Source organism: Martes martes (genome assembly GCF_963455335.1).
Source record: "Martes martes genome assembly, chromosome: 10".
Lineage (NCBI taxonomy): Eukaryota > Metazoa > Chordata > Mammalia > Carnivora > Mustelidae > Martes > Martes martes.
The window spans coordinates 41,955,247-41,972,106 of NC_137898.1; the positions used below are offsets into that span (position 1 = coordinate 41,955,247).

At 50.1% G+C, this 16,860-nt stretch overlaps 1 protein-coding gene across 2 annotated transcripts in view; it reads right to left on the reverse strand.

Annotated features, from left to right (window-relative positions):
* NAV2 (neuron navigator 2) overlaps window positions 1-16,860 on the reverse strand; it is a 394,477-nt gene that overhangs the window by 61,117 nt on the left and 316,500 nt on the right. For both annotated transcript variants that reach the window (XM_080816815.1, XM_080816814.1), the window contains 6 exons: window positions 16,640-16,778; window positions 8,471-8,762; window positions 7,039-7,741; window positions 3,683-4,150; window positions 2,962-3,027; window positions 1,517-1,561 (listed from right to left, as the gene is read on the reverse strand). In XM_080816815.1, coding sequence (XP_080672941.1) covers window positions 1,517-1,561; window positions 2,962-3,027; window positions 3,683-4,150; window positions 7,039-7,741; window positions 8,471-8,762; window positions 16,640-16,778 — 1,713 coding nt within the window. The remainder of the gene's footprint in view (window positions 1-1,516; window positions 1,562-2,961; window positions 3,028-3,682; window positions 4,151-7,038; window positions 7,742-8,470; window positions 8,763-16,639; window positions 16,779-16,860) is intronic.

Genomic DNA, 16,860 nt, shown 5'->3' on the forward strand with positions numbered 1-16,860 from the left:
CTCTATTCTGAAATTTAAAAAAACAATTTAGGGGCACCCAGGTGGCTCAGTGGGTTAAAGCCTCTGCCTTCAGCTCAGGTCATGATCTCAGGGTCCTGGGATCGAGCCCCGCATCGGGCTCTCTGCTCAGCAGGGAGCCTGCTTCCCCTTCTCTCTCTCTGCCTGCCTCTCTGCCTACTTGTGATTTCTCTCTCTGTGTCAAATAAATAAAAATCTTAAAAAAAAATTTAAAGCTACATCATTTTGATAGAATAGATCCACTGGAAAAAAATATATATTTTAAAAATGTTATTCTTTAGAGGGGTTAGCTTCCTAGATAATTACGCTTTGGAGGCAAGAGTAGGGCCTCAATGTCAAACTCGTCTTGGGAGTGGCCATGAACTAAGTATTATTAGTATGAAGCCCTCAGAGGCACGAAGAAAACCGTGAAGCACAAAGGCCTTTGCCAACTCCCTCCTCTATGGCCACAGTGCTGGACTTCCTCTGGCAGGACGTCTGTTGGGGCATTTTCAATACTCTTATTCTTAGAGTCTCAGAATTGGCTTTCCTCGAGTCCCTACTGAAAGGCAGCATTGATACCTACCTCACATTATTGCTCAAAATGCTCTCAGCCTTAAGAGCTGCAGGTTATTAACCAGAGACAGACATGACAGCAATGAAACATTTCATTCCAAGTTCCATTTTTTTTTTTTTGCGAAAGCACTTAATGCTTAGTGCAGTGTGAAGCAAATGCTACGAAGAAAGAGCAGGGGAAATGACAGTGGCAACCGTCATACAGTAGGACCGCGGGGCAGGCGTTAGAACTCGAGTCCCTCGGGCTGGCAAAGGGAAGGAGATGGCGTGAGCAACGGTGACTTACGGCATCTTGCTTAACCAGGACTTGCACCAAAAATGAGCCACGACTTAACGATGAATGGAAGGACGTTCCTTCCCGGCAGTCTTTTCTTTATACCAAAGCCAATCATCACACCCGTTGTCTAGTCCCGCACCAAAAACAGACACAATTTTCAATGAGAATACTTATAGGAAAGACAAAGCACCTGTCTTTAGTAATTTTCTATGGCCCCCAAAGTTGAATCTTTTCCAACTTGGGGAGATTGTTTCTCTTCTTTGCCCATGTCCTGGCTAACCAACGTGCCGTAAGTCACGTCCTTTCTTTCGGAAGACAGCCGTGAACAGAATGGTCAGGGTGAAGAGCTCACTGATGGAACCCTGTGGTCCCAGGAGAGGCAGTCCCTGCCCTCTGGGCTTGCCAAGGGGTGTTCTTCATGAGATGGCTTTCACGATAATAAGCCTGAAAAAGCACAGCCTCTGCCCAAGCAAAAAAGCCAACAGATGGAGCGATGAGAATGAGAGGGTGCCAGGGGAGCCCCCGTTTCAGAGGGTCCTGCTGCGGTGGCCAAAGCGGGGACCCCAGCCCAGCCCAGCCCTCACTCCTCCCCCAGCCATGAGGGTCACGCAGCCAAGCCCCAAAGCCACACCAGATGGCATGGACGGAAAGAGGAAGCGCAGATACCTGAGTCCTTTTTTAGGCAAAGTGTTCCTATCAAGGTGCGGGTCACTGTAGGAAAGTTAAAACAAAAATGAGAACTTCAGAGAAGCACAGGGAAAGCAGGCAAGGGAAGGAGGGAAAGGCTAAGGAGGGGCCGGAGATCTGGAGCAAGAGACTCACGGCACCAGGGAGCGCTCCCTTCTATCCAGCTGCTCATGCAAGACATCCACATCCACGGAAAACAAGAGACACCTGGTCCTGGGCCTGGCCGACCCCAGCGCACACCTTATATACCCTGAGGCACCAGGAGGCCTGAGCCATCCACTGGACCCCAAACTTTCTCTTTTGTCACAGATGCAAAGCAAAACTCAGGGGCTGCCCCAGGTCGAAGCAGAGCCCACCCCTGCTGCTGCCCAGTCACCCAGGCTTGCACCAGCACCCCTGCTTTTTGGAGAGAGAGATGCCAGCACCCCTGCATCTGACCCTCCCCAAATGCCATTGACGATGACTCCATGTGAGAGAAGGGACTTGCTGGAGGGTGTCAAGAGGCCAGCAGTCTGCATATTTGGAATTCACCTGGAACAACCTGAATTCCAGGTCCCTCTTAGTTTGGTGTAGCTTGGTGAGGAGCCCTGGGCCCGGGTGTGGGCAGGTTTCAACTTGCCTGCTGATAAAGTCAAGGCATTTGGATTTCCAAAGAACAAGGTTTTAAAGGCTTGGTCTGTGAGTCTGACAAAAACAAAGTTTTTGCCACGGACGGGGTGAAGAGGATTTTCATTAATTTTTTTTTTCCTAGCACGAAACAACATCTGGTTGTTGTATTTGGCCAAGCTGAGGCTCCCCCACAAACTGGAGGTCAGTATCCATCTCTGAGGCCCACCCACAGGGCAGCTAGGGGCAAGCGAGCCTCTAAGTTTGCAGAACCTCATCCCTCCATGTCCTCTTTTTCACGATCATTCCAGGAAACGGGCACACAGAACACAACAGCCTGCGAGACGCACCAGCCAAACAGCAGGAAAGGATTTTCTGGAAGGGAAGGGAGCCAGCTGCGTGGGGAGTAGGGGCAGGGGAGACAAAGGTGAGGGCCCCGCCGCACAGTGGGTGGGAGATCATTTCTGGGCTGGGAGGGGGAGGGGAGAGAGAGGGAAGAAAGGGTGGGGAGCTGGGAAGCAGGAGCATGCCACAGGGGGGCGGAGATGCAAAGGAGGGCGTCTGCCGCCCCAGTTCAAGCGGTTGAGCTTCCTTCCCAAGCTGGGGAGGGACGGGCCGGCCCAACTCCACCGCTTCTAGGGCTGGGGTGAACAGCGGAGCAGACCCTCCCTGGCATGTCTGGGGTCACAGCGTACAGCAGAGCCACGAACACAAGCGGCAGCCTCAGGCCAACAGCCTCACACAAGACGTCTGGCTTGACACAGATGGGCAGAGGAACCTGGAGGCTCGGTGGGCTCCCAGGCCTACAATGTCATTACCTGTCCTGTTTCCTGGGCAGAGTACTTCTGCAGAACTTAGGGCTAGCAGCAGGGGAAGAGAGAGGGCTAGAAGTCCAGGCAGGTAGAAAATAAGAGAAGGAACATTAGATGGGAAGAAAGGGGAGGGGTCGGACACACACAATGATTAGAACATTTTTTTTTCTCATTCCCAACGCGCATCCCGGCGTTCTGGCCTACGTGGAGAACAAGACACACAGCACACTGCGGTGAAATTCGGGGCTCTGAGGCCGCTTTGAGTGTCTCGATCACTCTGGTTGGCAGCCCTTTAATAGGAGGGTGCCTGCTGTGATACCCACCAAGTCCACCCCACTGCCTAGAAATGTCTCCTGCCACCCGCTCTGCCTGCACGATGACGGGGGGGGGGGGAATGGGGGGGACGAGCAGCTGATGAACGAACAGGATAAAATGGAAGGACCTCCAAGGAGGAATGCCATTTCCAACGGGAGCATTAAATCTGCAGCCCTCCCTCCGCCGCCACCAGCAGCTCCAAGCACGGAGAATAACCGCGATGGAAAAGGTAACAGGAAGGAGAGCCAAGCTGAATTCCATCCCAGCCTGGCATCCCCACGGAAAAGACAGCAGTGGCTAGAAAGAGCGCACTCTCCCAGGCAAAAGGGAACTAACATTTGGGATTCCTAACATAAACCCTTTGACTTGCAGGAGGGTGTCTCTCTGAGAGATACAGGCGCATGGCACCAACCTCTCCGACAGCGTGGTCTTCACGCTGTTGGTTCTGACGAAGGGAGTCAGGGAGTCGTCCTTAGAGGAGGTGATGAGGCCCGTGGAGGAATTGTGACTCAGCCCCCCTCCGCTGCTGAGGGAGATGTCAATGGACTCGCAGCTGGTGTGGAGGCTGCTGACCGACTGGAAGCCCAGGCCGTCCTTGCTGAGTGCAGATGAGCTGCTGGCGTTGGTGCCCCAGGTGAGGCTGTTGGAAGGGCCCGAATGGGCTGAGCTGGGGCTGGAGGCTAGAGGAGACTGGTTGATATCCAGATTCTTGCTGTAGAGAGGACTGCTGCTTCCGCTGCTCAGGACGCCACTGCCTGAGGGGGACTCTAAGTTACCTTGCTGGGTCGAGGTGGCATGAGGATTGGAGATCACCACTGAGTTTTTCATGGTGTCTGCTGTGGCAATGGGCACTTGCTTGGTAGGCTTCCCACCAAAGAGTCTGTGAAGAGACAAAGGGTTGTGCAGGTTGAACAGCCAGCAACGAGGGGTGCCGAGCTATTAAAGAACGGTGGGGCACAAGTACAGGAGCACTAAGAATCCTGGGGAGGGGGCACAGTCATTGCTACTGAAATGGCTAATGGTGCTCCGCTGGGAAAGGCCGCCATGCAGGAGTCCAGACACCGGTGTCTCACAAGGCTCCAGCTTCAAGTTCGAGGCTGTAGCCGAGACCCTTAGGGCCATGTGGGATAATTTCAATAGGCCTAGCCATGGTGGTCCCAGATCTTGCTTCCCTTCATTTCCATAAATAGGGTAACTAGAAAATTGCCCCAGACCCGAAACATCTAGAGGAAAAGAGCTGTCTTAATCATCTTTGTATCTGAGACCCCAGGCACAAAGCAGGTACTCAGTTCACTTCCAAAGGTTTCGGTTGTTTGGTCTCTAAGAATGACATGAACTGATCAAGAAGACGAGTCTAGATCTGGATGGGGGGCGCCTGGGAAAAGTATCTTCCCAGATTTCTCAAGTGATGGCCCATCTGAAAGATGGGAGGCTACTCCTACCCAACGATCTACACAGAAATCTTGCCGGGGTCATGAGATGTAAGAGCAGATGCACTGGGTCTTGGGGACAGAAATGTCATTTCATGTCATCCCCCCGCTGATGACTGGAAATGTGCTGCCAGAAAAACACGGAATGGCCCATGGTTCTCTCTCTTCCTTTGGCAACAGGACTCTCTGTGAAGAATGGCAAAACAGTGTTAAAGTCCAAGGATGGGGACATGCTCTAGGAATGCAAGTCATTCTATCCACCAAACCCTGCTGGAATGTGCATCTCTGCAGGGACAAAACCACCACCTCTCTTGAGAGGCAGGTCACCTTGCACCCAGCTACTCCGTGGTAGGAGTCTCATCTTTTTTCTCTCCCGGGAGTCCTTACAAATCCCAATTACCATAAAAACAAACATACGCACACATAACTAATCCTCACTACAGTATCTGGTAACAGATTAGAAAATACTTTTTTGGGGCACCTGGGTGGCTCAGTGGGTTAAGCGTCTGCCTTTGGCTCAGATCATGATCTCAGGGTCCTGGGATCGAGCCCCGCATCAGGCTCTCTGCTTAACGGGGAGCCTGCTTCCCCCTCTCTCTCTGCCTGCCTCTCTGCCTAATTGTGATCTCTCTCCCTCTGTCAAATAAATAAATAAAATCTTTATTAAAAAAAAAAAAAGAAAAGAAAATACTTTTTTGCCTGATGACAACTAAAGAATGAGATATCCTCTGGCAGAGTCTTGGCTTTGGCGTGCCTACATACTTCCAGTAACAGGAAGTTCCCTACCTCTAAGGGTAACTCACTCCACTGTCAAGCCCTTTCAGTCACTAGAAAACCAAAATCCTATGCATCTTCTTCCCTTTTACTTGGTGCTCCTAATTCTCCTCCAAAAAAAAAGCCCAGGCTTTTGTCTGCTGGTCCCTCCAGTCATTTGAAGAGCGCTATCACTGGATCTAAGATTTCTCTTCTCTGCACTAAGGCACAAAGAGGAAATTAAGAACACCTCCTAATGATTTAGGAAAAATGTAATTAACAGGATTTGGCTGAAAGTTGTTCAGTGTCGAGCCTAAGAATCTGCATGCATTTTCAAGTATTCTGTAACAGTAGCCTAAGGGTCCAGTAAAATACCTTTGTAGTTACTAAAGGAAATCTATAATACCAAAGAGCGAATATTACATATACTACTTGAGGCAAGAAGCAGAGGAAATTTTCATTTACAAGGCAATCTGTTAGAACAACAAAGAGCAGCCCGATAGGACCTTCTGCTGAAAAAACAATCATTACTGAAATTCTAATAATCAAGTCTAGACAAAGAACAGTGAACTGCTTCACCACAACCTTTCACGTGGCAGGCTTCTTCTGAAGTCTTTTCAGACATTCCTATTCACCCCCAAATATGTATATGTGCACATAATTTTTATTTTTCAGTACTTAATTTTCTATCTGGGACTCACACTCTTTCCTAAGATAAGCCATTTCCTGGGAAGGTAAGATAAGCTCTGTCCTATGCCGTTACAGTTTGAGGATGGTCCAGCAGAGAGGAGGATGAGGTGATACCAGCAAGCAAAAGCTATACACATTTTAAAAGGAACTGCTTAAAAAACACTATTTCCACATAAAAATTCCCATTCAGTGTGGAAATCAGGGAAATGCCTTTTTAAGGAAATAAGAAATCAATTTCTCTTTTTCAGAAACACTTCTGCTTTAAAAGGTTTTTTTGTCTTTGTTTTTTTTTTTTTTTTAAGAAAGCTAGAATTTCAGAAACAAATTTGGAATTAAGCATGCAGTATAAAAAAGTATGTGTGTGGTGGGGGGTAGCATGCTGGGCTAGCTGAGAGAAGGATCTGGCTGAGCTCACAGTCTGGCATAACGATGTAGAATCTCAGCCACAGAATTAATAAGACAAGGGTGGGAAAAAGATCCTTTGCCTTCTCCTCATATGCCCACCTGGGGTCTAGGGGTGTATTAAGATCTCATCTTGGACAGTAGCTAGGTCTGACTGAGCACCTACTATGGGCCAGATACGGCTACACAGGTTAATCTTCACATGAAATCTCAGGTAGGCGTTCCCATTTTACAGATGAGGAAACTGATACAAAACTGTAAAGAAGGGACCCACAGTGGCTGATGCAGGCGGACTCCAGATTTGACCCCAGGATGACAGCTGGGTGTTTTCCTCCCCACATGGGAAAATAATCAGCTGAGTACAAAACTGCTGGCAGGTTCTGACTAAACAGACGTGGAGAAACAGGCTGTTTTCACCAAGGAACAAAAAATGATCCGCTCAGGATGCCATTCCACAGACTCCAGCTCTGCTCAGCACCACTGATCCACTTACCTGCGGAGCGTGGGAGAGGCCACGTCGGGGTACTTGGCTCCCGGCTGGAGGGTCGCCTGTGCCGCACTGGACACAGGCTGGGCGGCTGGGTTCACTTTCACCGAGTTACAGGAAGCCACACTCTCGTTGTCGGATGAGATGCCTTTCTCCTTATCGGTCTGGTTGACCAGGCCCGGCAGAGAGCTGCCCAGGGCCGTTTTGGAAGGCTCCCTCAGCTTGGGCACCGGCAGGCCCGCAGACTTACTGCTGATGTTGGAATCAATGCTGCTGGTGCTAGACCTGTTCCCAGCCCCGTTGCGGCTGGAGGACTTACTGGGCCTTGGCAAACTCCGGTATTGCAAGTTGGTCCGGGAGCTGAGAGCCAGATACCCATCGTCCTGGTTCTGAGGCCCGTCCATGCTCGTCTTCCGGCCGGTGGACCGGCCGACGAGTGCAGACGACTTGGGGATCTTGCCCAGTGTGGCTGACCTGCTGGTGACCGTAGCCCCGCTGGCTGTGATCATGGCAAGCCCAGCGGCCGAGCCGCTCTGCTTCTTGAACCCAAAACTGTTGGCATTGGCAGTGGGGGTCCTGGAACTGCTGGAGAGGGGCTTTTTGGACTCGTCGCCACTGCTGCGGCCTGCGTCTGACGGGGACCGCTTCACCTGGGAAGCTTTGGGAGACAGCCTTCCTTTCTCAGACACCTTTGCATCATCTGTTTTTCCTAAGGGAGAAAGCAGCAAGGTTAGCGTGCACACCAACAACCCATCTGCTTACAATCATCCCCTCCTCCAAAGAACTGGTTCACTTTTTCCTTGGGGAAAGCAGTAGCCTTGGAAGGCAAAGGAAAGAGCTTTTTCTAAAGATAATCTACCCCACTACTGTCGCCGTGAGCCCTCTAGGAGATGTCAGTGACTCTCCTCATTTGCAAACCAGCCTACATTTACCCAGAACAAAGCAAAACGGGCCAATCGCTGGTATGTCTGGGCAAGAGATCCTGCCTTCTACTTACCTTTCTTCCTTCTCTGGCCATTCAAAGGCTCTCCTTAATGTTTTCAGGAGGCATCTCTGCCTTCCTGCAAACACACTACTCTGTTAACACACGTCCCTAAATCACGGGCAACGTGAACTTGACATAAAGGCAGCTCGTAAACTCACGTCCTTGAAAAGCCTGCACACAGGTGTGTGGGCTCTTCCCTAGCACCTGGTTAAGCCCACTCTGTCCCCTTTGGCCGCTGAAGCACCTGCCGAGCTTGAGGCTTACACACGGACCTCTTTCCACATGGGAAAATGCAGGGATGCGAACCTTCCCGAAAGCTAGTTACTGGCAGATCTAAACTCGAAGAAGAAATAGCTGCCCTTGATGGGGACTGAAGCTCTTGCTCGAGTGTCTGCAGGTTTCGGTTTTCAGACCGACAAAGGCAGATGTGAGACAGCACAGCCCCTCACTCACCGGTTCCAGGGGTCTTGAGCGTGCCTGCTGGGGCAGCTGCCTTCGTCCTCGGCATGGTGATGCCCACCTGCGCAGTCATGCCTCGGCGCCACGAGCCCGTCTGTGAGATGACCGAACTCTTCTTGCCCGACGTGCTTTTGTCAGACTCGTCAGACACGTCCGAGGGATTCCGCCTCCACTTGGACCCGGGTTCCATCTTTATGCCGCTGTCTGAGCCTCCGTCGGACTTCTTGACGTCATCGCCCGACCACAGGGACCCCCTCTCCACCTGGGAATGCTTCTCAGCGTCGGTCTGTGGATGAGACGCTGAATGAGTCCTTCCAGAATCCCAGGCCGGATCCCCTCAGCCCGCAGCGAGAACGCCAGCACCACGACAGACGACAACTAGAAAATGTCTGGGCCTTTACAGTCTGGTTATCTTGCTAGAAAGCCTGATTTTTTTTTTTTTTTTTTTGGCTCGAGGAAAGTACAGAATATAACTATGTCCTAGAAGGGAGTAAGAAGTAGGAGGGGCCGGGGGAAAGGGGAACAGAGCCCCACAGAGGAGAAACGTGAGCAGACCGAGACGTGGCCAGGATTCAGCCACCAACTCTTTGCCGCGTGGCGACAAGCGCTTCTAACTCTGGAGACCTCTCTTCATCCAGCACCCAGCCTCCTGGCCTGTTTCCCTTTGTTCTGTCGTCTTCCTAGCACAGCGCTGCAGCCTCACACGCCGATCGAGCATGCAAGGGTGGCTGCTGATTCCACACCGAGCAGAGAGAGACAGAGGGGCTGGGAGGAGACAAACCCTCCAGAGCCGGGGTGCCGGATCCCACCCCGCTCCATTTATATGCCACTGCTTTGCTCCTCTTGTGGGATTTGGTTCAGACGAGGGCTATAATTAGCTAGCTTTCTTTGGAAGAGCCCTGACCTGCTGGCCATGGAACCCAGGAGGGGACAGAAGTGTGATGTTAATGATTCACCCCAGTGAAAAGACACAAAGCTAACCAGAATGCTTTGGGAGCCTCCCTAGGGGGCAGGGGCCAGTCCGAGGGGATGACAGGAGGGAGAAACGGAGCAGTGAATGCAGGTGGCTGTTAGCAACACTCTAGGCTGGCCACACTGAATGACAAGGCCTGTGTTTGCTATACCTGACTACCAACAGTAGGCAACGCCATTAGGGCAGGAAATCACAATGATTACCTGGCAAGAATCTGGCCTAACGCCTTTCACCCTAGAGTAGTACTAGTATCCGTGCCTTCCTCTGTGGATATACCATGGTATGGGACAAAGCTGAACACAGACAAGCCCCACTTAAGTCACTTCTCGGTCACCACCACAGCCTCTCTCTGCCCCCTCAACCCTGCATCCTTCCTAAATTCCAGTTCTCCATCACAGCCACCCGATGGTACCTTTCCTGGTTTGGTCATGCCTCAAACATATACTGAGTTCCCTCCGGGTACTAGGCACCAGAAGGAGGAGGGAGACAAAAGACTCACACCCTGGCTGTGGGCAGCTCCCCGTTCAGCTGTGGCAAGGGACAGAGACAGGGTGTTCCTGCCTCTGAACACAGCGGGAGCTGCATCAAGGCTTGACGAGCAAAGGAGGGAACCAACGAACTCATGCTTTTCTAGCGACAGCACCCTTCAACAAAACGGTCTCCGATCCCAACCACTCTCCGGTTAAGGAGCGTCATGACAAGACGCCTTCATCGCAGCTTTACAGATGAGCTGAGGCTTAAGTGACCCCCTCCCTGTCCTAGCTACTCCAGCCCGTGTTTCTTCCTCTGAACACTTCCAGTCGATTCCTTCAACCAGAGTTCCTCCAAGCCCGCCATCTGCCAGGCGCCATGGAAAGTCTGAGGATCCAAGTGTCAGATTAAGTCCCATCCCTTCTGGAGCCTACGATCCAGGGAAAGAGGCAGCGGTTGGCTAAGTAAATACAAATAAATGAGTAATGATGAATTATGAAATTTTATAAGCGAAAGGACAAGGAGTAAGAAATAGAAATACACTGATGTAATTCAGTTGATGAGGAGGAAGATGGGGGACAGTGGTCAGGCCTTTTTGAAAAGTGCCCTGAAGAGTGAGAAGGAACTTACTGAGAAGAGTTTAGGGAAGAGCATGCCAGGCAGGGGGGAACAGCACATGCAAAGGTCCTGAGACAGGAAAGAGAGTACTTTTAGAAGCATTCAATCCACGATTATTTCCTGGGTGCCACCATACACCAGGCAAACTTATGGGGCCTGGGACCCCATTGTAGTAAATGAGTAAGAACAAGTACAAGTCATTAACTTCTTGGAGCTTATGTTCAAGTACATTCTGACACATTCCCACACACTCCAGGAAATACTGAAAACTTAGCACTTAACTACCATCTGGGTATTAGTTATTATTAGTTATTCTTTACATGTTCCTATTCCTTATTTTCCCTAATCAGATTGTAGTGATGCTAAGAGTAGTAGCAGTGACAATTAACATTTATTAAGCACTTACTATGTGCTAGGCACTGGGCCAAGGTGCTTCTCATGTATCATTTAATTGAATCCTCAACAAAAATCCATGAGGAAGTTACAGTTCATATTATTACTTTACCTATGAAAACTGAGGCACAGAGTAGAAAAAAAAAACTGCCCAAGACTCACTTCCAAGTGAGGAAGTGGCTAGCCAAGGATTCTAGGAAGTCTTAAATGCAGAGGCCAGATTTTAACCACTACGCCACACTGCCTTCCTGGAGAGTAAGTCGAAGGACAAGAGACAGTTCCGCATGTCTCACACAATACCTCACACAATACCTCACACAATACCTACACCGAGTAGATTCCCCTTCCATACTGGCTGGCTGTGCCCCAACTCCAGCCCCAGAGCAGCTCCAGCCTAGCCTCTGGGTGCGACTCCAAGACCTCTGATTTACCCAGTGACAGAGGGAAGGCACATGGTCTTGGCCCAGGACTATGACTTGGATCTTCCCTCTAGACGGAACATCCAACCATCACAGCCCCAACTAGGCCCAGGGCAGTAGCCTTCCCAGCACTACTGTGCATAGCAGGCCTGGGACACTCTACTGGTTTTAGGTTCTCAATTCCTTAACAAAACCTTCTTGGTTTATGTGCCAGATCATGTAGTAGCATCACTAGAGATCAAAAGATGAAAAAGTGGGGCACCTGGGTGGTTCAGTCGGTCGGGCACCCGTCTTTGACTCAGGTTGTGATTCTGGAGTCCTGGGATCGAGCCCCGCATGGGGATCCCTGCTCGGTAAGAGTCTGCTTCTCCCTCTCCCCCCTCAGCTTGTGCTCTCTCGCTCATTCTCCCTCTCAAATGAATAAATAAAATCTTTAAAAAAAAAAAAATGAAAAATTCCCAGCCTCTCTGTTCGCAGAGCTGACGAGTGAAGGGTAGCAAGACAGCTGCCTGAGGCTGTGCAAAGAGCTGTGTCCTTCCCTCGGCTCTCCACGCCTTTGTCAGTTGTTCTCACTTCCAACGGCTCCTAATTTTGGAAAAGATTTTCATACTGCCCCTACCTGGAAGTCCACTAGCTCATCCCAAAGGGTAGGCAGGGAAACAACCAAACACAGGTGGGGAGAAGACCTGCCATTTTGGAGGCTCGCCACTGAGGGCCCACAGAAGGGAGGCTGATCTGCAGAGTGAGAGGTGGAACCAAGGTGGGCCCCGTGTCCTTCTGCATATATTATTAGCTCATCTAACCCTCTGAGCTTGTCCTATTATCCATATGTGACAGACCAGCAAAGTATAGGGGGGAAGAAGGACAGTGACTTGCCTACAGTCACAAGCAGCAGCACCTAGCCGGTGGGCGGAAGGGGCATCCTCCCTGCCCCCAGCCAAACCCTACCCCTACATCCAGACCAACGGCTAGAGAACAGCCAAGAGCTCCAGGCTCACTCGAGGCCTCACACAGGACAGGAATCCCTGCCACAGAACTCAGAATTTTGTTTCCTTGAGTAGCAAAAATTAAACTCACATGGGATTATCTTCCTCCCCATGTATACTAAAAACTGCACAGGCAGTGAAAATTAAAGGCATTTTGATAGACGCTTCTTTGTATCTTGGCACCTGGAATGGAACCTTGCACAGACTGAGGGGAAATACTGAATGACCAAGGACATGAATGGACAAATGATCACGTGGGAGAGAGAGGTGTTTGTCACGAGTCCTCTACCACCAACACACTGTCCTAAAAATAAAATGCTGCAAAATATAAAATGAATTGCAAGATATATTAAGAACACAGCCAAACTTTGGTTACTGACATGAACGGAGGGAAGGAGGCAGAGGGGCAGGTAATCTAGAGGAAGGAAGGAAAGAAGGAAAAAGAAAAAATGAAACTCCTGAGTACCTACCAAGAATGAGAAACCACGAGAGCATGTTCAGATGAAGTATTTCCATGTCACCACCACACTCCTCCTTTGAGACAAGTCTAGTTGCTGTGACTTTAAGACCAAGAGGCAGAGGCTTGAAGAGGCTAAGCAGCTTCTCTGAGGATACCATAGGACCAGGAGCTCACCCCCTTCTCCCTGACCCCACAACCTGGTTTGGCTGCCCAGACTCACCAGTCCTCGTGGCAGAAGTTCACTGAAAGGCTATCAGACCTCAAGCTAGAAGATTCTCTGCCCCGCTGGGGAGCTGTGATCAGAGACCCGGGGCCGGACACCGGGGCACGTGCGTCCCATCGAAGGCACCCTCGGTGCCTCTCAGCATCCTCCAGGAGGACAGTCCCTCACAGACAAAGGGGGCTCTTGTCTCCCAAGGACAGCTCCTCTGTGATCTGCTCTGCTAACAAGGCTGCTCCTTAGGCTTCTGGACCACGACTTCCCTGTTCCTTGGATGGGTTTCCTTCTCGCAGTCCCTCAGAAGCTCTTCCAATGTGCAAACCTGGCCAGGCACCCTGTCCTCAGCCTACTTTCCCGGCCCGTCTGCTGGCTGCTGCTTCTGCCTCTCCCCGCCTCGCCTGGGACACTGTGCACTCCCCGTTCGATTGGGGGAAACCAGTCTGTGACAGAAACCTGAGCGAGCCCTGGGGAATGATGGCAGCACACATCTTCCCGTTGCCTGGTGCTGCTCTGAGAGGAGTAATGGCCCTTAGCTTTCCTCAGAGTGGGATGAGGGGAGGAGGGGACGAGGCTGCAATTTACGCTGATTCAAATATTTGGAGATACTCCCTCACAGGAACAAAGGGATGCCAGAGAAACCACCTCCCTGGGAATTTCAGTAACTATTGGTGCAAGTCCGCCTTTATTTTATTCCACGAAATACTGGCTTAATTTTTATCTCAGTATTTTAAACTCAGGTAGTTTTATAGCAAAAAACAACAACAATAATAAAAAACCCCAAAAAACAAAAAACAAAAAAAGCAAAAACAAAAAACAAACCAACCCAATGAATATTAAACTCCTTCCATCCCTTGAAATCAACCTTCTGCACCAGCTCAAAAGACAGGTTTGTGCTGTATTCTTGAACCTTTTCTGATGTGACATTTTCTAGATGAAAGCAAACAGCTGGTCAGAGAGCAGGGGGCGCTGCTCTTAACTAAATCTGAGTCTATCAGATAGGAAATCATTTGTAAATCCCCGATGTTTAACTCTGTATCAGTGTGGAAAACAGATGCCTGTCCCACCTTCGTGGGAGGAAAACAAAGACAAGAGATTCTTCTGATAGTGTTTTGTTGGCTTAACTGACATCTAAAAGCAAGACTGTTCCTACCTTGAAAGTAAACAAAAGAGAAACCTATTGATTTATACATCTCTCCCTCCCTCCTGGACCCTCTCCACAACCTTCTCCCCGCCACAAACCTGTCTGTCTGTCTGTCTGTCGGTCTCTCTCCTCTCTGGGCTCCCCACCTCAGTATCTAAGGAGAGTCTAAAAGCTTGTTATTGTTACCCTGAAATTAAAAAGACTCTCAGGAAAAAAAAAGAAATTAGTGTCCACGAGGAAAGCGAAAAAAGTTGGCAGGGGTAAGTGGCAGGGACACAGGCTGGCTGTGTTTCTAACTTGTGTCTAATCACTGATCGAACAGTGATCGCTCTCAAGCAGAGGGGTATATGTATGTTTTTTTTCTTTTTTTTAATCACCCTTTTAAAATGAGGTATAGCGTTCACATACTCCATGCACAATGTTAAGTATAGAGCCTGGACAGGTTTTATAAAATTAACCTACTTTCATAACTACCACTCAGATCAAGATATGGACTGTTATCCACACCCCCAACATCTTGTGCCTCCGTAATTTGGGTAGTGTTTTTCTTTCACCACCACCACCACTACAATTCAACTCTCACTCAAAAATAATTAGAAATTCCGGAGAAAGTGCAAATTCAAGAAGTCACAGGCAATGCCAGAGGCGACGCCCAACATACTTCCTCAGGGAGTCCATGTCCACATTTCTGTGGGACACAAGTACTCCCACACTCTGACATGTTCTTTATTTAGCCCAGTCCTCTAAGAAAAAAACCAACAAAAAACCAAAACAAACAAAAAATCTTTGAACGCATAGAAATTTCCAAAGAAGCGCCTGTGTTGCAGAGAAACAAGAGAGAAAGGAGGCTGGTGTGGAAGGGAGTGAGGAAGAGAGCACTGTCAGTTCTGCCCTCGCCCAGGCCCCTCTGGGAGACTGTGTCCCAAACAGACCCTCGCGTGGCTTCATCGCAGCCAGTGGCCACCGGTGGGAGGGAGCCATCATGAAAAAGATCCCAGGCCACAGAAGCCAGTGCCACCACGGCTGACCAGTCCTTGCGCCGGTCAGTCCCACCTTGGGGACTGGCTATGAGGATGGCATCTCACTTTTCTGCTAGTAAACTGGGTTTGCTAGAACCAATCCCTCTGCCCACAAAGGAGCACTGTGAAGTTGAGTGAAAGCACCCACGCGAATCCACTTTGGAAGCAAACAGAAAGGAGCGCGGTATCGGGAGACACACAGTCTCAGAGACATTCAGTCTCGGAGTTTTAAAGTAGGGGCTGGGGGTGCCTGGGTGGCTCAGTGGGTTGAAGCCTCTGCCTTTGGCTCAGGTCATGATCCCAGGGTCCGGGGATCGAGCCCCGCATCGGGCTCCCTGCTTGGTGGGGAGCCTGCTCCCTCCTCTCTCTCTGCCTGCCTCTCTGCCTACTTGTGATCTCTGTCTGTCAAATAAAATTAAAAAAAAAAAAAAAAAGTAGGGGCTGAAAACTCCAGCACCTTGGGGTCTGGCAGGTATACTGAAGGGTGCAGCTGGCCAGGAGCAGCTGGGGCACGCTGGGACAAGGACTCCCTGTCTGAAAGCGGCAGACACTTGGACACCTGTTGATTATTGCCATGTGGAGAATCTAGGCTCAAGAAAGCAATACATTCTGATCTTTGAAAGAAATTAGAATCTTGTTTTCACGTGAAATAATGCAATTTTTAAAATTTGACACGGAATCCGGGGTGCTGGGTTGGCTCAGTCAGTTAAGTGTCTGCCTTTGGCTCAGGTCATGATCCCAGGGTCCCGGGATTGAGCCCCGCTTCGGGCTCCCTGCTCAGCGGGAGCCTGCTTCTCCCTCTCCCTGCTGCTCCCCCTGCTTGTACACTCTCTCTATCAAATAAATAAACAAAATACTTAAAAATAAATAAAATTTGACATGAAACCTGGTTTAAAATAAGAGTGATGCCATAAGCCAACGGACAAATATCACCATGAGGATGTGACCTTCAGACCCAACAGTTCCCCACCACTGGTCAGGACATACTGGTCTTCCAGCCCAAGACTGTCAATGTTTGGTCCCACCCTATCACTCTGCAGAGTGTGCCCTGTACCCTGGGCAGTGGCAGCTCACTGTGGCTAGAAGGGGACACATACTCCAGACTCAGAATGACCAAATGAGCCCAGCATCCTCTTTGGATATAAATAAATAAATAAATAAATAAAACAAACAAACAAACAAAAAACCAACAAAAAGCAGATTCTGAAACGAAAGCCCAGGAAGGAAATATGGTTTCACAGACAACAGTGACGCTTCCCCATTCCTGTTTCTAGTTCCCTGTTGCCTGACCTCCTTTTTCTGCAGATGGAGGCCAGGGCTAGTGAGAGGCGAGCACAGGCAGTGAGCATGTGATCAGGCCTCATCTCACGGACTGGGGATCCTGCTCACCCCAGACAGCCCCCCTGGTCCTCAAGCCCAAGGCTCCCTGCTGGCAGGGGCCGCTGGAGGAGCCCATCGCTTACCTGTACATCCAGGTTTTTTCGAGAGGAGGCAGGTGTGTTGGCGTAGGAACTGATGGAGGAGCTGGTGTTGATGTCATCGGTGCTGAGGTTGTCTATGGTGTCGCTGATCCCACTGCTGACGGAGCTGCTGTCATCCCAGCTGCCGAGACAAACACAACCTGAGCACCAAAACCTCACGCCGGGTCAGCTCAGGCCAACACCACAGACAAGTGCATACCAGC